Here is a 20,833-nt window from a genome sequence, read left to right on the forward strand (position 1 = left end):
TATGGACCCCCCAGGGGTGGATATCGGCTTGCTGGGGGTCTATGTCAGCGAGAAAAAAATTTGGGGGTCCACGAGATTCAAATGGGGGTACATATGAGCGGACCCCCATTTACCTCAACTCAATATTTAGGAGTTCCGTAAATGACCCAATACACCTAACACAAATAACACAGTTTACGTAATACTAATAATAGAATGAGAAATTACTTATTTGATATTTGTATGTTTATATATATCGTAAAGTTGTTTATTGAGGTATATAAATAGAGTCTACGTTCCTTTTTTCGTCAGAATTAATATATTGAACCAAAACATTGCACATTTGAAGCCGCGAATTTTTCTAGTTCCCCAACTTGTTTTTGAAAAACGTCCAGGGTAATAATGACGTTCAAGATTTAGATGTACTTCTCACAGACTTCAAAACTAAGTTTGAGGACATTTTGATTGGGGAAATGGAATGTTGAAGAATCAGATATCATATGACAAGAAGACCTGATGGGAATAAGCAATAACAAAGAACTTAAGGGGCAGTTCTGTAGGGCCAGCTACAGAAAGAAATTCCTTTTCCTTATTCTGCTCCATTTTCATTTGGTGTAATACCTCACAAGGGCGCCCCTGTCTGCACAATGCAAAAACAGAGTAACTATATTGCCACCCGGTTGTTGGGCAGGCAAGGGAAGGGAATCTTTTTACGAAAAAAAGAAATGATTATCACATGGGATGTTAATAGTTTTAGGAAAATTCAATATTCGGTAGGCAGGGGGTCTACGGAACAAATAATATTTGGCAAGTGGTCTACGGGGCAATACATCTTTGCGATTCTTTCAAGGATAATGAAACCATCCTGTCACTTCGAATACAATCAACAATGTTCTCAAAATTAGTTTTGACAGCATCGCCATTCGATTGTAAGAATATTATGTACTAAATACACTGTCCTGAAACGGGAATCCTCCCCAGTTGGACAGACAACGGTTCATTTTGTTTTGTATTGTTTGTAATTTATATATATAAAAATAAATAAAAATAAAAAATAAAATAAACGGTGTTAGAAAGAGAAAAACCATGCTTTATATTCAAATCTAGAAGTTACCCACAAAAGAATTAAAATGTTCATTTTTATGAAACCAAAGATTCTGACAGCAATTTGAGAAAAATTTATGAAACTTCGTGAATTTTTTAACAATTATTTTTATATGAAACCAAAAAAAAAGAGGTGACGGTAATTTTTATAGTACATTTGTATAAAAAAATTTGCGTTTTTCGTTATCAATAATTTTAGTTCAGTCTTTGTACAAAAAAACGTAAGTTGAACCATTTTGAAACTTTTATGTTTGCATTTAAAATTTTAGTACTTATAGAATTATATGTTTATTTCTAATAATTAAATTTGAAATTGTATTTCATCACCTTTCAAAAACAAGTTTCAGTTGCATACTGAATTATCAAATTTATTTGGATTTTATTGCAAAGTGAAAATACTCCGTCCTTCTTACAGAATAAGCCATAGACCCGAAATTATTTGTTTTAATGACCTTAAACTTCGCTTATTTGGGACAGCTGCCTCTTTGGGACAAAATGATTGGACCCGCTGTGTCCCGATTAAGCAGAATTGACTGTTTTATTAAATCGTCTCTTAACTTTTACTGAACAAAGTTTTCTCACCATAATTCTCAGGTACAAGCTACAAGCTAGTAAATAGTTCTCAGGTACTAGCTACTAGCTAGTAAATAGTTCTCGGGTACAAGCTACAAGCTAGTAAATAGTTCTCAGGTACAAGCTACAAGCTAGTAAATAGTTCTGAGGTACAAGCTACAAGCTAGTAAATAGTTCTAGGTTACAAGCTACAAGCTAGTAAATAGTTCTCGGATACAAGCTACAAGCTAATAAATAGTTATCGGGTACAAGCTACAAGCTAGTAAACAGTTCTCGAGTACAAGCTACAAGCTAGTAAATAGTTCTGAGGTACAAGCTACAAGCTACAAGCTAGTAAATAGTTCTGAGGTACAAGCTACAAGCTAGTAAATAGTTCTCGAGTACAAACTACAAGCTACTAAATAGTTCTAGATTACAAGCTACAAGCTCGTAAATAAAAAATTTGTATTGTTCCTAATTTCATTATTAAAATAAATCATAATGGTTCTTAAGTTTTTATCAATATGTATTTCGATGGCCTAGCGCACACCTGCGTTAAGAGCAACTTGAAAATTCAATTTATAAGAATACTCCAGGGTATAAGATGTAAAACAACAAAATTAATACGAATTTCCACTTTTTATCCATTCTAGACGAAATAAGTAATGAAAAGTTTCGCACTTAAGATCTATTTACAAAGTAAACGATCTTGATAAATGCTATATAAAACATGTGATTGTTTTTACTTAAAACTGCACTTAACACATGTGTGCGCTAGGCCATCGATTTAGTGTAACTACTATGAACAATAAACATTGGCTTTTACTCAAATGATACATAATAGTTTATGTCAAAACAATATGGTAGTATTAGATATTGGGATAAATAAGAACACTGTTAACGAATCATCTTAAAACTTTTTAACTAATCCGAACTTAGAGAGATTTACAGAAAATACAATATAGCTATGTTTAAAATACAATATTTTTCCATTTATCAAGCTTAGCATATGGAAGACATAATTCACACCTTTCAAAGTCCAAATATCCATTACAAAATGTAAGCACCAATTGAACAGTTTCACTAATATAATTTTAAATATGCTAATAGTGTGAAATTGTACAAAAATAATATAGGATTTAAACTACCTAACTGAAATGCTGGGGAAAGAGGAAATTATCAAATAAATATTTCTTATATCCATATTTAACAGCAAAGCTTTCTAGTGGTTTCGGCGCCTAAATGAACACCTAAGTAATTTAGACTACACCAAATATACGCCAAATATTCGAAATAAGGTTAATATAAGAGTAATTGGCTAATAGAGTTGGGCAACTCACTTCTTGTAGTCAGCTTGGAAGAATCCACCAGACGCGGGGTCTGCAGGGTACTCAACCTCCCCTGCAACGCTTGTTCTGTCATTATTATACGACGGGTTAGACATTTTCACGAACGGAATTCTTCACTTTCTTCCGAGATATCAAATGTGGGGAAAGTGCCAATTTTTTAGTGATATGAAAGAAGTAAAATATTCGGATGAATATAACTAACTTGAGGGAAACTCAGACATTCTTAATATTACGTATGACAAAGATTCAACAATTATTAAACAAAATGCAAAAACCTAATCAAAAACACAATTCACAATAATCTGACACCGAAGCGATAAACGTCATTACTTTTAGTGTTGCTATTACAAAATATATCGTGTTGTTATTTGTTAAAACCAGGGTTGCCAATGCATATGTTCTAAAATACCCACAATAGATGTTTAAATTCCGCACAAAATCCCCTGAAGATCTAACTTGATTACTTCCAAAATGAGCCAAATTCATTCATTCAAATTTATTTTTTATCATGTGGTCGGTTTCGGATTTTCTATTTCATTCAGGGTTTAAAAATTCATACTTTTTTTTTAGGAATCCGAAATTGTTCTAAATTCTCACAAATCAAGAATTGCCCAAAATACCCAACTCTTGAAAATTCCCTAGAACTTGGGGAATTCCCATGAATTGGCAACTTTTGTTAAAACACAAATTTAGGTAAGTACTCAAAATGGCACTTCAAATTATTTATGAGGACCGAGAACCGAAATTGAATAAAAAAATATTTATTTTGCAAAAAATGTATTTTATACTCCCCAAACGAATACCAAACAAATAAAAACACAATGCAGTTTCATTGGACCTCATAGTTTTAATCTTTTACCGAAAAATATTCAAGTAATAACTAAACTTCCTCAATATTTAAAATTATTTTTTTTCAATACAGCAGTTGAAACTTTTATTATTTAATTTGTATCACTTTATGTTTCTCACAAACTATACACTTAATATTACACTAAATAATTATAACTTTACTATACACTATTTTAAACACTTTTTAATACAAACCACTTAGACAAATTGCAATCTTGTTTTTGCTAAATATGCCGACAATTTGTTTCTTTCTAGATACAATAATATAAATTATTTAACTATATTACCTACGCACAGGCTGCGCCTTAGTTGGTTCCCATTATTCTTATTGATTTTTATAATATTATATGTACAATGTAAAAATTGGGAAAAATAAAAGTATGAAAAAAACAAAAAATACTTCTTGGAAGTCGTAATGTCTCTTTAATACCAATAGAAAAGAAAGAAAAACTTGAATTTACTTACCATATCATATATTGTATTATTTGTCAGTGGTAATTTATCGGTATTTGATATAAAAATTTTTGCGACCGGAAAAAAACCGGTGAGGAATTTTTCGAAATGGAATTCCGTAGCTAACCCCCCCCATGGATTTCGAATAATAAAAGGAGGAATCAAGCTCACGTAGAATATTTGTGGGGAATATGTGGGCAGAATTTATGCGAGTTCATTAGAATTACTGCAGCACTGAAATTCGGCTAAATTAGGCTACTTAATGTTTGAAAAACGGCGACATTAGGCCAAGATCCAAGATCCGTTGGCAACACTCTGTCAACTCAACGCTGTCAAAAAGTTCAATTGAATCAAGAAACAAATCGTCTGCTCAGTCTACTCAAGTTGTTTGTTATTATTATTTCGACAACATTCCATTTGTTTATAAGCTTCCCGAATCCGGCTTGTAAGTTTATATATTTTATACTATTTTGTTTTATACGAGGGTAATTCATAATAATGAATTAATTTTTAACGTTATGTTTTACGTTACAGATCATAATGACGAAATTACTTGAATGGTTATCAGTAGCAGTCGTATTATTTGGAGCGTGGTTTTCAATCGTATTTGGCTACGTGCATTCCTGCTGCCTAGATAAATGGATGAATTTGATTGTTGTTTCTCCAATCATTTTCGTTGGATTATTCGGCATTTATGCTGCATCTGTCGTCCTCTACAGGGTGTTTACATTCAATGATTGCCAGGAAGCTGCTCTAGAGATTCAAGCTCAAATTTTGGAAGCGAGGCAAGACTTAAAACTAAAAGGATTCGTATTTGACTAGAATAGAAAACCTTACAAAAAAGTGATAATTATTTATTTTTATAACATGTTTAAATAGATGAACCAATACATATTTTTGTTTACTAACTTAGCTTTTTATTTATTACTAGCTGTACCTCGCCAACAGATGGTGCTGTTTTTCAAGAAAGCATGTTTTTACCTTTGACATGTAACATCTACATAATATAGGCATATAAAAAACGCGTATTTGAATGCAAAGTTGTGTCAAAATTTCAAAGCAATCGGTGTAGAACTTTTGGAGATTTAAGATTTAAAAAAACGAACATTAAATTTTTATTTATATAGATTCACTTACCAGCGTATTCATTTAGCTTCATTAATTAATTTCAAATTGAGGAGCGTTTTCATAAAGAGCAATATGTACAAAAACTTTTTTGAGTAAATATTTCACTAACTGCAGCACTTATCATGGTAATTACAAATTGTTTCATCTTATGTTGGGGTAGATGGTAAAAGATGCATTATAATTACAATTACATTTTCATTCAAAGTACAAAATTCACTTTAAAAAACGATCCCTTTGCTGCCATTTTTTACTTTCTTTGGTATGGAATGACCCTTAGATAGTTTAGTTAATCTAAATACGCAACCTAATAACATATATTGGGCAAATAGTTGTTCCTGTAGTAATTATTGAAACAATGTGTAATTTCCATAATCTGTGACTAAACGTGCAGCGGTTAGTTACTAAACAGTCTGGCTTAATATTTTATGATAATCTTTAACCTTCCAGCGGGCGCGTTGAGAAATTTCCCTTGAGCTGGCGCTTGTCGTAAATTTTACGTCATCAAGTTTTCTCCATGTAAGTGGTGTTTTCTTTATACAAACGTTAGGGAATTTCTTTAAGGATATGAAAAATCATAATAGGCAGTACTTAAAAAAAAAAAAATTAGACTTTCTTAAAAAAACGAAGCAACACTCTAAACATGTTAATATTTCAAAACAAAATATTTTATCGACCTGTTTAGTCAGAATCAATATTCTCATCCTTACAATTGTTACAAACCACCTCAACTGAAGAATGGTTCTTGCATGTAAAGGACTGGCAACGGCAACACTTCATTGATGCTGAGGATCTTTTCTTATCCAGTGCACATAACCGACCAACACCGCATTTTGGAATGCTTCCGTTTTCTTCTTCTGTTATCGGTTCAACTGCCCTACCGTAATTCACTTTGAGAAAAGCATTTATATCTTGCGGTAAATGTTTGACATTTGATTTGACTCTAGCATAGCTCGAAGCTCGGTGCTTACAACTAAGTCGCAAGAGTGGGGGAAGCGATAAGGCGCGTTTGTCGTAAATTTTACGACAGCGCGCCCGCTGGAAGGTTAATTCAATTCAAAACTCTTAAGGCATGATGAATAAAAATAAAACTCAATTCATTTGCAAAAGCCCATCTTTATTTAAAAAGTTGAAAATTCCGAATTTTGACGAAAGAGAAATACAAATAAGTTCTACAATAAAATTATTGTTTTTAATAAAAATAAAATCTATGTTTGCTTCATCTTTAAAAGTTCACCGAAAAGATAATTATTAAAATATTTAAAAAAAAATAGTATTTCTGATGAAAGTATTACTAAAATCCCAAATGTATGTAGAGGGATCCCTACGGATGTAAGTTATTTATATTTAATATTAATAAAAATAGGACCTTACCATTAAAATATTTTATGTAAAATGGTTTCAAAATTTTATAAAACTGTTTCAACTATAAAATTAGCAGTAAGCAACAAATTTTATTGTTATAGACCATAAATTAGTAACTTCCCGAGGGATCCCTCGAGAAACATTTCAGATTTTAGTAATACGTTCATCAGAAATAATCAGAGATGTGCAAAATGGGTACCCAAAACCATTTGAAATGCAAAATGGAAATGGGTCAAAACTTTTCCATTTGAAAATGCAAAATGCAAAATGGTTTTTAGAAAAGCATTTCAAATGCAAAATGCAAAATACCTATTTTCAAAATGCATTGAAAATGCAAAATGGTTTCTCAGATCAAACAATTAAAATAATTATAGAATTTTTAAACAATTTTGTCATTTAATAATGGACATCAATGTAGAACAAACATATTACATGATGGTAAATCCAAAAACACCACGACTACAGATTATGAAACCACAAAAAATTTGCGCGGGACTAATGTTGCCAACGTAAAAACATAGAAACTGCTATCTAACATTTAATATTATAGCGTCATGGCCCCATGTTCAGTATTTTTTGTAATGGTATCACTCAATTGCCAGGGCTCCTACCAGGGAGCAACTTGACAAATGTAAATTATCTCTCATAGCGAGGTTGAGGACCGACTGATATTCGGGGCTTATGAAAAAAAGATGAGTGGAGATAGTAGGAAGAATGTTGCAAAAAAGCATTTAAAATGGAAAATGCATTGAGAAAAGCATTTAAAATGCAAAATACAAAATGGTTTTTAGAAAAGCATTTAAAATGCAAAATACCCATTTTGCATTTTGCATTTCCATTTGAAATGGATTTATTTGAAATAAAGCACATCTCTGGAAATAATTAAAATAAACCCCACAGAAAGATTGATTTTCTATGCCTGCCAGGGCAAAGTCGACCATAGGTCCATCCATTATGCAGAGCTAAGCGGCGAATATTGTTTTTACACGAGTACATCATTTATGTCGTTAAGATTCTCATTTTATTTTAGAGATTTGTTGGGGAAAATTTGACCGAAGGTCTATCCATTAAACTGGGCCACACATTGCATATTTTTGTGCACGACTGCTTCACTTACGTCGTTAAGATTCTGGGTTTATTTTAGGTTATTGTCTTGTCTTATGCTACGTATACATCAGCAAGCCAAACTGCCGAACTGAACCTCAACTTATGGGAAAGGAACGAAGCAACAACAAATAACGCGAAATGCCGCTTGCAGTTGATTCGTTCCTTTCCAGTAATTCGTGGTACGACATATCAGTATTAGAAGTGATTCTATTTAACAACAAGATATTACTCTCCACCGGCATGATCATTGGCAAGTTTGCAGACTGGGAGATATGCTGTCGGTGACGGAGATTTATTTTATTTTTTTTTTTTTTTTCTTTAAAAGAAAGACAAACATTCCCGGGTTACGAATAACCTGACAATATTTGAAAATCTCCTACTACCATCACAGTAAGCTGAAAATTTTGCTTGTGTTGTGATGTGGACTTAGCCAGCCGAGGAATTGAACACACTACACCTGGGTGGAACCCAAACGCGATGTCAACTCGGCCATCGACCGGTCAACCAGATAACCATAGGGAACATAGAAATTGATGTTCTTCATGGTAGTTGATTTTTCAAACCACCCACAAACCAGACTGAAGAAATATGCACATCCCTTCTGACCCGTAGATGGTTTATTCCGAGCATAGAGTCAGTGAGATGGAGTCAGATAGAGATATCTCTTCTAAACTTCTTCAACATGAGGGAATACTTCAGCTAATGCGGGCCCCAAACCAGCGACCCACTCTCAAGCCTAGTCCTAACCAGAGATGTGCTTTATTTCAAATGGAAATGCAAAATGGGTATTTTCCATTTTGCATTTTAAATGCTTTTCTAAAAACCATTTTCCATTTTAAATGCTTTTTTGCAACATTCTTCCTAGTATCTCCACTCATTTTTTTTTCATAAGCCCCAAATATCAGTCGGTCCCTTACCTCGCTATGAGAGATAATTTACATTTGTCAAGTTGCTCCCTGGTAGAAGCCCTGGCAATTGAGTGATACCATTACAAAAAAATACTGATTCAAATACTGAACATGGGGCCATGACACTATAATATTAAATGTTAGATAGCAGTTTCTATGTTTTTACGTTGGCAACATTAGTCCCGCGAAATTTTTTTGTGGTTTCATAATCTGTAGTCGTGGTGTTTTTGGATTTATCATCATGTAATATGTTTGTTCTATATAACAAAATTGTTTAAAAATTCAATAATTATTTTAATTGTTTGACCTGAGAAACCATTTTGCATTTTCAATGCATTTTGAAAATAGGTATTTTGCATTTGAAATGCTTTTCTAAAAACCATTTTGCATTTTCAAATGGAAAAGTTTTGACCCATTTCCATTTTGCATTTCAAATGGTTTTGGGTACCCATTTTGCACATCTCTGGTCCTAACCAATGTGCATTATGAGAAATGGATGTTCCTAAAAATCCTCTCAATGTGCCAATCCTCAGAGGACGAAACCCGGCATTCTCAATGAAGTACTACAGGTCATTTCAATATGAGCATAAAATGTCTATTACTATTCAATACGTGCTACCAAGATCCTTCATAGTGGAGTTACACATTTGATTACATGTTTAACATGAAATTTTGGGCCTTCATAGTATACCGGTAAAGCCAAGTATGACACATTTTATTTATCCTATTCATTTTTGGGAAATCAACAGTTTAAATTTCATCAGTTTGTACTATATAGTAAAATAAAACCAATTATGGATTTCCTCCTTGTGACTTTAACTGAGACAGCATAATATGGAATAGTTATCAATCTTTGGAGCACAGGCGTCAGGTGGGAATGCTGTCCTTGATCTACCGATATTTCAATGGAAGATGTTCAAAGGAACTAGAGTCATTTAACCGGTGCATAGTCGGGAAACGCACCAAACATTTATACATACACTGTTGACATTTGACACATTCTCTGACACACATGACTCATTCTCGAGTTTTACAGCTCGGCTGTGGAACAATTTTACCGGCTTCTGTGTTTCCTCTCTCTTCACGACCCATGTTCACTCCTTTGATCTCTCCTCATTGATTTTTATACAAATCAGCAGTTTTATTCAAAGATTGATGAAATTTTGCAGAATATGAGAAACCGTACAGAAAACCTATTATTAACAATTTATTTAAAAAGATGTTGTGGTTTACGGTATCATAGGCCTTTAAGAAATCATTGTATGGGCACTCGACTTGGTAGCCTTCACCTAATATATTATCTGTAAGTTTTTTTGTTTTACATTAACTCCACACAAGAGGCCGGGGAAAATAATTTCCCTCAGGGCCTATGCCATCTATGGTAAATCTGTGTGGAGGGTCTTTTTGTGGAAAGGAAAGATTGAACTTGAGTCTTGAAGAGACCCATGTTGTGGGAGGGAGGAAACACAGAGGCCAGTAAATTTTCCAGAGCCGAGCTGTTGAACATAGAAACGACCCATTCTCATGTCAACTGTGTCCAAATGTTTGCTGCCGAATGAATCAATGACACTAGTTCCTCAGAGCATCTTCCATTGAAATGCCGGTAGAACAAGGACAGAATTCCTATCCGACGCCTGTGTTCTAAAGACTGCAATCCGTCTGACAGGAGAATCTATCAAATAGACCACCTGTTTCTGTACAGAATCACGGGTTTTTTTCAGGTATTTAGGGGCTCCTAACTAGAAGTGGTTGCTCATGGGGCAAACTTGAGATTTGTACAGGATTAGCAGTTGTGTACTATCATAGTATCTGCGGGCCCTGCGCAGTATGCCTAGCTTCTGTACACCAATAAATTTATGCTGTTCCGATAAGAATTGCTCTACTTGAGACAGCATGTGTTTATGGGAAATCAATTTGAATAACTGCCAGGGCAGAAAGCATTGCCAATTGGTCTGATTAATAATAATTGGATGATTTGTATAGCCATTTCATGATACAATCGTTGCTTTAGTAATATCAGGTACTGCGATTGTTGGGGCAGCCCCTTCACAAACCCCGGTCCTGATGATTTAAACTCCCCTCTCAGTGACCCTGTATCTGCACACTCAATAGAAACTACAATGGACAAGCTTGGAGTGAAATTGCAACAATAAAACAATGATCAGGTATGTAGTATGTTTAGTCCTCATTTATTATGAAGGTACACAGTAATTGTATTGCCACGGAAGTGATGCACATGGTTTTATAAAGTAATTACTCATGTACTGGCGAACTGTTGCGCCAGACGAGTTCGCATTTATCTGCATAACTTCTTCACGTAAGCTAAACTCTTGTGTCCCGTTGCCTTGATCACATTCAATTACAGGTGCGGAATTCTGCAAACCGTCTTTGACACCAACAAAGTTATGCAATATACAAACAGCTTTTGAAATGCTTGCGACAGTTTGGTAGCTAAAGCAACGAACGGGAGTTAAAAGAACCTGAAATTTTTGTGTCATCGTATCGAAACTACGTTCCATTATGTTTGTTCCTCTACTAAGCCTGTAATTGTATATTATTTTTTTATTGTCAATTTTATAATCATTTGGGAAAGGTCTTAATAAACACCGTTTTAAAGGGAACCCATTATTTCCTACAAAAAAATATGGTACTTCTTGACATGTTTCATCATGAGGCAGAGGAGCAGATCGAGGTAGGTTTAAACCATCTCTTTCTAACCAATGTGTTAAACTTAAATTTTGGAATGTTCCACCTTCGTTGTTGCTACAGGCGTATCTAGTTTCTATCATAGTAAATAATCCATCGGCGTCACAAGCGGCCATTAGAATATTTGAATGGTTTTTGTGGTTGTTATTAGATGAACCGGTATTAGAAATTTTTTGAATTCTTATGTGCTTTTTATCAATAGCTCCCAAGCAATTAGGTATGTTCCATAGTTCGTTGAATCTGTTTGCTATTGATTTCCATTTGTCAGCTGAAGGTATAGCCATATATTCATGATGAAGAGTATCCCATATCGCTGACGTTGTTTCCGCTATTATCTTCGAAATAGTAGTATCTCCTCGAGCAAAATATAGTGCCAAGGAAACAAAAGTGCAGCCGGTAGTGAGGAACCTAAAAAACAGTTTTATTATAAATTTATACATAGTTCCTAGGTATATTATTTTCAGTTGCCGAGTGCAAGAAAGAAAGCTGGAGGATCGATCGTGAGATCCACATTTATTCTGGTAATTATTTACCTTTCCATTTTTATTCAAAGTTCAAAATTTACCTTATAAAATGATTCCTTTGTTGCCATTTTGGACTTTTTTGTATGGAGTGTCACTTGTTTTGTTTCAATCTAAATACGCATTAATTATAACCCCAAACTAAAATCCTTAAAACCTGTTTTCTGCATCAATAAAGAATATAGTTTCTTGTAGTCATTTTTAAACCAAAGTGCAATTCGCATAATCTGTGACTAAAAGTGCGGCGGTTAGGGAAATAATTAGCAATTATACCCTAACCGCTGCACTTTTAGGCACAGATTATGGAATTACATTTCGCTTCAACAATTACTACAAGAAACAACTATACATGCACATAGTAGGCTATTAGGTTCTTAGTTTGCGGTAATTAAGTAATTTATGGGTATTTAGATTGAAATTAAACTTTTGCAATCGTCACTCCATTAATTTTTAATTCAATTTTCATGTAGCAAATAAGTTGATATGAAGTGTAATTTCCATAATCTGCGCCTATTAAATGTTAGGAAAATATTTATCCTTGCCATTTGTTAAACCAATTAACAAAACAGAAAACACTAGCTGCCCCCGAGCGTAGTGTAGTTGTTTAAACAAATGTTTTTTAAACATATACCTATTTGCAACTTTTATAAAAAGATTTGTATACATTATTTAAAAATATATATCGGATAGCAATGCCTTTCCCGCCATTATAGTAGGACCGGCGTAAAAGGTGGAACTACCCTTGTTAATTATTATACCTCAGTGTTATTAATATCCTTTCTTCAGCACCGATACACTCTCTCATGTTTGTATTCCTTCTTATGATACATGGAGTAACAACACGGGCCAGTTCTTTAAACGTACTTTTAGACATCCGGTATATGTCATTAAATTTTTCGTCAGCTTCTGACAATTCCCTGGCTGCTACATTTAACCTGTAATGGATGTTTCGTTCAATGTAGGGGTGCGGGTGCACCCAAAACCTCCTCTTCTTCCGTTTCAATCGTAGGTATAAGTAACACACTATAATATCCTCGACATCACTTGAATCACTCGATGACATACTTTGATTTTGTTTGAGATACAGTGATCGGTGTATAAGTTATCAAGATGACAGAATACACTGAATGAAGTCAGTCATAGCATTAGGCAGTAGGCACATAGATAAACCTCGCAATGAGACAGTTCACTTTGGTTCTCCCCGATTCAGGATAGCATTCAAGGCATAGTGCATTCGAGAATTCGAGTGAACGCATAAATAAACTAATCACGAGTGCACGCAAGTTTATTTATGGAGTGCATTCAGCGGTGAGCGCAGCGGTGACAGCGGTAAACAGTAAACAGTGAGTGTGCGAATACAGAAATCTGCAATACCGACCGACATGTTCACGGGTCACTGTTGAGAACGTAGAGATGGTGATTTCTGAAATGGGTGTCAATGCGGTTCCCGTTACCGATCACCGCAGTGGAACTGGTGAATCGACTTTCGTTCTATAAATTGGCCATAGAATAAATCAGGTGGGAAAATGCAGTATAATATTAAACTATGTTTTTAATTTGGTAGGAGGGTATGGGTACCACCGCCGCGGGACCCATTTATTTGATGACCGACACATCTGCCGTAGGTTCCCCCAATTGGTTCGCTACGTTTGGTGACTTAGCAGGGGTGCCTGAGTTAATGGATAATGTCTGTCCAGGTCTCGGTGGTGGGTGCGTTAACCCACCTGCTGCGTGGCGGGCCGGATTAGAATATACCGGTTGAGGGAGACGTGTGTCCATACAATGCTCTCGGAAGCTCTGCGAATCAGACACATCCGAGCTATTAAAACATTTGAGCGAAATTATTGATGATATTCCCCCGCTACCCTTCCGCCGAGTTTGTGATTCTGGGGGACTTAAATTTTCGTTACCAACCATGGTTGAAGTTCTCAGGATCAACAGACTCGATCGGATGATAGACGGAATCCTTTGCCCTTTTTGCCACGGATTTGTGGAAATGGTTCAGAAGTCTAAAGGGTTCCAGATGTCCAGACTCACCGCTCCGATATGTTAGACTTATTTCTAGCCACTGTACCACCCGGTTACAAGATTGAGGTCACAGCCCCTTTAGGATCGTCCAACCACTGTCTGGTGACGACATCAATCAAAACCTTCTAGAGGTTTTGCATCAATCCTCGTTAACATCAGACCGCCAAACGAGAGGCTAAACAGAAAAGCGCGGCACTATAGGTCATCAGATTGGTTATGTCTGCGGGCACATTTCAAAGCTTTCCCATGGTCAGCTGTCTGTTTTCAGAATTCGTATCCTTCATGATGTGCCGCGATGGATGACTCCATACAATCCACTCTTAGAAACTAGTGTGGGCCCAAAGCCGTGGTTCAGTCGACAATGCTCTACCCTATTCCAAAGAAGGGTGACCGCTCCAACCCGGCCAACTACCGCCCCATAGCGTTCACATTTATTCTTTCTAAGGTGATGTAAACGACAAACTGCTCACAAACCCCGAGAAGAACAAAATTATTAACGACCGTCAATACGGATTCCGGCGGAACCGCTCGTGCTTTGATCTTCTCGCGTATGAGGCACATATTTGGGGACGGTACCTGGAATGTCCTTTGACCGGGTTTGGCACCGAGGCCATTCAGACGGTTGCTGATGGTTTCACCTCTTCCTCCCACTCTGCTGGTGTCCCACAGGGATCAGTTCTGTCGCCGACTTTGTTTTTGTTGCACATTTTTGTCTTGCCTTTTTTATATTGACCTTTTGTCTTGCGATTCAATTCATTGTTACACGGATAACAGTATAGTCCATGATAGCTTTTTGTTTGAATGCCCTCAAATGATACACAAACTCCAACAGCTCGGAGGGCTTTGAAGCGGAGAAGTTTCCTCTTGGGGTGAGAATAACCTAATTGTATTTAATGTTTCAAACACCCAACCATGTCTGATTACGTCTAAAATGGATCTAAATTACAATCTAGTCTCCTTCAACGGAAGCAATCTTCCCAACGTGCCTTCCATTGATATGCTCGGTGTAACTCTAAGTGACCAGCTTAGGCACGAGAGCTCCGTCGAAGTCAGAGTCAAGTTAGCCTCTCAAAAACTGGGCGTACTGTATAGGGCCCGCACATAATTTAATATGCTGCTAAAACCTTGTACAAATTGCAAGTGCAATTGCACTGTTTAATTTGGCAGCCACCTCTTGTCTGAACCTCAAAATACCTTAAAAACCTTGACTCTGTGCAGAAACGGGCGGTCCGTTTGATATATTCCCCTTTCTTAACATGGCTTCATCACTATAGGGAGAGATTGATTGAGGGAGACCATATGACTTTTTCAGACGGACCTTCTCGACCCATCGCTTTGCAATCGCAGTGGGAGGAATGAATTCATACTTCATGGACACATTCACCTCCAGATTCCTACCCACCCCTCATACCTTTTTCTTTCGCAGAACTTTCTTTCCCTAAAAAGGCCCATCACACCTTGATAATAATACGATATGATCGGGTGATTTAGTGACAGCGAAGTCACCGAGACAAAGTAAATGGGACGGGAATGTCGACCATCTCTATTGAGAAGAAATACTTTTTGGTGTACGTCATTTTTAAACGACCGGCGGGGTCCGTAGCTACGTGTGATTTATTTTTATACGAATATAGCATAGCAAAGAGGCGTGTACGTGATCTGATCGTATTAATATAAACCTAATTAGCTTCAAAATGGGTCTAAAAGATTGTCAGATAACTCTCGATAATCCGTGGAATTCATATTATCCGGGACAAACAATTAACGGGACCGTCGAATATACTTTCGATGCTCCAAAAAAAGTTAGAGGTAAGTGAGATGTCTGTGTCATCCCAAAGGGTCATCTTTTTTTATTTATTTTTATTAGCACGGAGTTTTCATAAAATTTGTTGATTTATTAATTGTAATTATAAAACATGTTTACTTTCTCACTTTATTATGGTTTTATCACTGCTAAAAATATCGTGTTAATCACCGCTTGTACTCATTAGTAAACAATAATGACACACTTGTGGAAAATTTTGTTGAAATTTTTTTGATGTTGTCTTGTCAAGCGTTTTCGAAAGAAAACAAAAACGGCGAGGATATTACATTATTTAGTTTTTTTTTTAATATTTAAAAAACCTGTTAATTAATTAATTGAAATTCATGGATATTATAATATTGGGTTCTTGTCAGATTTAGCTTCATATCAACAAATTTCAGAACATTGCACAGAGTTCAACTTCACTAGCAACTGCTATACTAGGTTAGGTTAGTTTGTGTTTTCATAATTATCTCTCTTAGCTCATTGTAACCTCGATCAGCAAATAAGTCTTATTAGATTAGAGAAATGACTGGTGTAAATTTAAATTTAAAAATGTATTTTCGGGAATAACATTTTCTTTTTAACTTATTTTGATCATCATTGAAGTAGAAGATAATACTATTAACTCTAAATGAAACAGAACAAGACAGAAAATAAAAAGACAATAGTCACATCTAGGAATCGAACCCAGGATCTCTTGTCTTCCGGGGACAGACGTTTTAATCAACTTGACCATTGGGACCTATCTATTAAACGTCATACTTGTCAATCTTGTATTTCAAATTCAGAATTAACAATATCATCTTGCAACTAATTTTTCCCATATTTTTGGCATCTACCTTTTTTAATTGAAACAAAGTTTCTAATGAAATTGGTTTGTAACCTAGATAGTGTCTCGGATAAACATATCCGATTTTTATTTATAAGGGATTGACTTTTTAAAAGTCTAAGGGGGTATTTCACTATGTCGGGCTAAATATCTGACTAGCTATCCGTTGGCTGGCTTTAAAGATCAGAATAACTTCGTTATTCAACGGCGACCGTTTCACCATTGTTTCGAACTTCCGGATAGATAACACTCGAAATAGTCTGGCAACATCGCAAAATGTTTGCAGTTACTCCATCTACTGCCACGGCTGTCATGCGTCACAGTCCGCACACCGCGAAGTGTGCATTTTTTTGGTTATGTTATGTTGATTATCAGGTCATTTTAGATAGATTCGTGTCGAATTAATACATTGTTTCTTATTTTGAACACAATCAAATAATTCAGGATGGATCATACAAGCATTCAAATTCATTCTACAAAATTCGACTCACTTCTCAGCTGTTAAACTCGGAATGTTTTGACGCCATCTTTGATTCGAGGAATAGCGCCTAACGTGAAGTTCGAGCACTGATTAGTCAAATCTAACTTTAACCCGAGCGTTAGCGTTATTCAGATATAGTGAAAACGAAAAAATGACTAATCCGCGGATAAGTGCTTGGTCAGAACATAATCAGAGATAGTGAAATACCCCCTAAATGAATATTCAGGAACAACTTTTTTTTAAACTTAATTTAAAGGTACCAATCAATGTAATATATCATTGAAGAAGAAGATAATAAAAGGGGGAAAGATACTGGTATCCAACGTTCAAAATATAGTATATCTTCAATTTAAATATTACCCATTTATTAATTGTACAAGCCTTAATGTTACTTCAGTTTAAACATTACACATATACTAATTGTACAAGCCTTAATGTTACTTCAGTTTAAACATTACCCATATATGAATTGTACAAGCCTTAATGTTACTTCAGTTTAAACATTACCCATATATGAATTGTACAAGTCTTAATGTTACTTCAGTTTAAATATTACCCACATATGAATTGTACAAGCCTAAGTTACTTCAGTTTAAACATTACCCATATATGAATTGTACAAGCCTTAATGTTACTTCAGTTTAAACATTACCCATATATGAATTGTACAAGTCTTAATGTTACTTCAGTTTAAATATTACCCACATATGAATTGTACAAGCCTAAGTTACTTCAGTTTAAACATTACCCATATATGAATTGTACAAGCCTTAATGTTACTTCAGTTTAAACATTACCCATATATGAATTGTACAAGTCTTAATGTTACTTCAGTTTAAATATTACCCACATATGAATTGTACAAGCCTAAGTTACTTCAGTTTAAACATTACCCATATATGAATTGTACAAGCCTTAATGTTACTTCAGTTTAAACATTACCCATATATGAATTGTACAAGTCTTAATGTTACTTCAGTTTAAATATTACCCACATATGAATTGTACAAGCCTAAGTTACTTCAGTTTAAACATTACCCATATATGAATTGTACAAGCCTTAATGTTACTTCAGTTTAAACATTACCCATATATGAATTGTACAAGTCTTAATGTTACTTCAGTTTAAATATTACCCACATATGAATTGTACAAGCCTAAGTTACTTCAGTTTAAACATTACCCATATATGAATTGTACAAGCCTTAATGTTACTTCAGTTTAAACATTACCCATATATGAATTGTACAAGTCTTAATGTTACTTCAGTTTAAATATTACCCACATATGAATTGTACAAGCCTAAGTTACTTCAGTTTAAACATTACCCATATATGAATTGTACAAGCCTTAATGTTACTTCAGTTTAAACATTACCCATATATGAATTGTACAAGTCTTAATGTTACTTCAGTTTAAATATTACCCACATATGAATTGTACAAGCCTAAGTTACTTCAGTTTAAACATTACCCATATATGAATTGTACAAGCCTTAATGTTACTTCAGTTTAAACATTACCCATATATGAATTGTACAAGTCTTAATGTTACTTCAGTTTAAATATTACCCACATATGAATTGTACAAGCCTAAGTTACTTCAGTTTAAACATTACCCATATATGAATTGTACAAGCCTTAATGTTACTTCAGTTTAAACATTACCCATATATGAATTGTACAAGCCTTAGGGCGACTTGCACCAACTATCGCAAATTTTATCTTAAATTGTATTTAACTAAACGTATTTAAGACCCTAAATACATTTAACTTAAATGCGTTTAGTTGCGTCCTGCACCACGCAGTTCGGTGGCAATTTTAGTTAAACGCGTTTAACGCGTCGGTAAAACAGTTACCGCGTGTTTACCGCCATTTACGCGTAAATAAAACAGCTACGATGTTTCATTTTACTTGAAGTGTCAAAATATTTTGTGATTGTGTGTGTGGTTTAATAGTGTGTTCATTTATTTTATGAAGAAAAAGTTAAAGCAAATAGACATAATGATGAAATAATACAAAAAGAGCTTCTGTTGTTGGAATTAAAAATAAAACAATTATCCGAGTAATTTTGTTTTTTTTTTTATTTCTTTTACATATTATATTGTTTTAAAGTATTATAAGAATGCTGTAGGTATGATTAGAAGTTTACAACCTTGCAAAGTACTCCTCGATAAGGAGTGTTAGCTCCAAGTGACGAGCACCTCGCTGATGTTTTATTGGTGTTGAATTTTAACTGAGGTTCAATTTCTTGCACTAATAATGATGTCATTTCTTTACTGAGACGAAATATTCTTTGAAACTTCTTGGCACTGAGTGTTTCAAATAAATTTGTTCTCTTGTTTACTTTTCTGACTATATTATAATTTATTTAAGTTATTTATAATTTCAATAACATAATTTCTTCATGATCGTCAGAATACAAATCCCAAATGTTCATTGTGAATACAAATTAAAATGAGATAGATTTTAAACACAATCAGAAATCGAAGAGATAACCTAAATATTTTTGACAGTACTGCTTTACGAGTAGGGCTAAACACGTTTAACTCAGTTAAACAGCCGCTTTTGGGTATTTAACTTTGACAGTTCTTTAAACGCATTTAACGAATTAAATTTTGTGGTGCAAGACGCCAAGTCGACTTAAATCAAATAATGTGTTTAAAATTATATTTAAATCAAATTTAACTTATGGTGCAAGCCGCCCTTAATGTTACTTCAGATTAAATATTACCCATTAATATTTTCATATTTCACTAGGATTGGTTGTCTTACTATACCATACCAGTGTAACGCGGCCGGCCACACATAATAATACGCTAAATATGTAATAACTTTTTTATTACCAGATAATGTGTTAATATATTTGTCAAAATAGTATATACTTTACCATAAGTAGTTTCCCCAGAATAGGACATTGAATTTTTTTTTAATTGATAAATATGGAGACGGCGGCACCCAAGAAATTAAGAGAGATACATTGCAAAATGTATCGGAGGTTCTAGTGTATAAGCTGATCTCAAATGAATAAGTTTCTAATTTAGTAATTTGTGTTGAAGGTATCTGCATCAAGTTCAAAGGCGAGGCGGCGACCTCGTGGGGAGAGACGGGCATGCGGAAGGATGCACAGGGTAAGGCTTCCAACACCACCATCACCTACTCCGGAGAAGAAGAGTACTTCACCATCTCCTACTATCTGGTGGGCAGCAAAAGCGGTGAGTCATTCATTATTATCAGATTATATTGTGGGTCGGTGAGCTTCTGAACTAAAAGGTTTAAGGTAAAAGGTTTCTCGCCATATTTTTATGTGTATTTCATGGTTTTAGCAATCTTTAATTGTTATGTAAAACTAACAGTTTATTTTAACTAAGTAGACATCACGCGGTTTCTGCGGGGTAGGCAGATAGGATGGACTGCCACAAAATTCTAAGTGCATATGTATAAATGATGCTGGGAGCTTAAAACAATAATGATAATAATATTTGGTACTGTGAGGGTAGGCAGAGAGGATGGAATGCCACACAACTGTAAGCGCACACGTAGAAATGATGCTGGGAGTTTAAAAGAATAATAATAATATTTGGATGATTTGTAAAGCACTTCAAGATCGCTGTACAATTTTTTTTCCATTGGTCGCTGCTTCCATATGCCTAAATACAAAATAAGCGTAG

At 34.8% G+C, this 20,833-nt stretch overlaps 3 protein-coding genes and 1 long non-coding RNA gene across 4 annotated transcripts in view; 2 read left to right on the forward strand and 2 right to left on the reverse strand.

The window, feature by feature from the left end:
* The window catches only part of rb (adaptor related protein complex 3 subunit ruby), a 52,481-nt gene extending 49,178 nt beyond the window's left edge, over positions 1-3,303 (reverse strand). The window contains exon 1 of the mRNA XM_089642687.1: positions 2,976-3,303. Within this exon, the coding sequence (XP_089498813.1) occupies positions 2,976-3,079 (104 nt within the window). The 5' untranslated portion in view covers positions 3,080-3,303. The remainder of the gene's footprint in view (positions 1-2,975) is intronic.
* Positions 3,304-4,603: 1,300 nt separating this feature from the next.
* On the forward strand, positions 4,604-5,194 carry Dpm3 (Dolichyl-phosphate mannosyltransferase subunit 3). Its single transcript, XM_089645423.1, has 2 exons — positions 4,604-4,731; positions 4,821-5,194. The coding sequence occupies exon 2, from the start codon at positions 4,827-4,829 to the stop codon at positions 5,106-5,108; it is 282 nt and encodes a 93-aa protein (XP_089501549.1). The 5' UTR covers positions 4,604-4,731; positions 4,821-4,826; the 3' UTR covers positions 5,109-5,194.
* A 5,763-nt stretch (positions 5,195-10,957) lies between these two features.
* LOC149425987 (uncharacterized) lies at positions 10,958-13,360 on the reverse strand. The gene is made up of 2 exons (XR_016304282.1): positions 12,777-13,360; positions 10,958-11,905 (listed from the first exon to the last, which is right to left on the reverse strand). It is a non-coding gene; the product is annotated as an uncharacterized LOC149425987 (long non-coding RNA).
* A 2,264-nt stretch (positions 13,361-15,624) lies between these two features.
* Positions 15,625-20,833, forward strand: part of LOC149425988 (arrestin domain-containing protein 3) — a 41,771-nt gene continuing 36,562 nt past the window's right edge. The window contains exons 1-2 of the mRNA XM_089642699.1: positions 15,625-15,855; positions 20,222-20,377. Of these exons, the coding sequence (XP_089498825.1) occupies positions 15,741-15,855; positions 20,222-20,377 (271 nt within the window). The 5' untranslated portion in view covers positions 15,625-15,740. The remainder of the gene's footprint in view (positions 15,856-20,221; positions 20,378-20,833) is intronic.

Source organism: Hesperophylax consimilis, chromosome 2 (assembly GCF_061612785.1).
Source record: "Hesperophylax consimilis isolate HC1 chromosome 2, BYU_Hcon_1.0, whole genome shotgun sequence".
Lineage (NCBI taxonomy): Eukaryota > Metazoa > Arthropoda > Insecta > Trichoptera > Limnephilidae > Hesperophylax > Hesperophylax consimilis.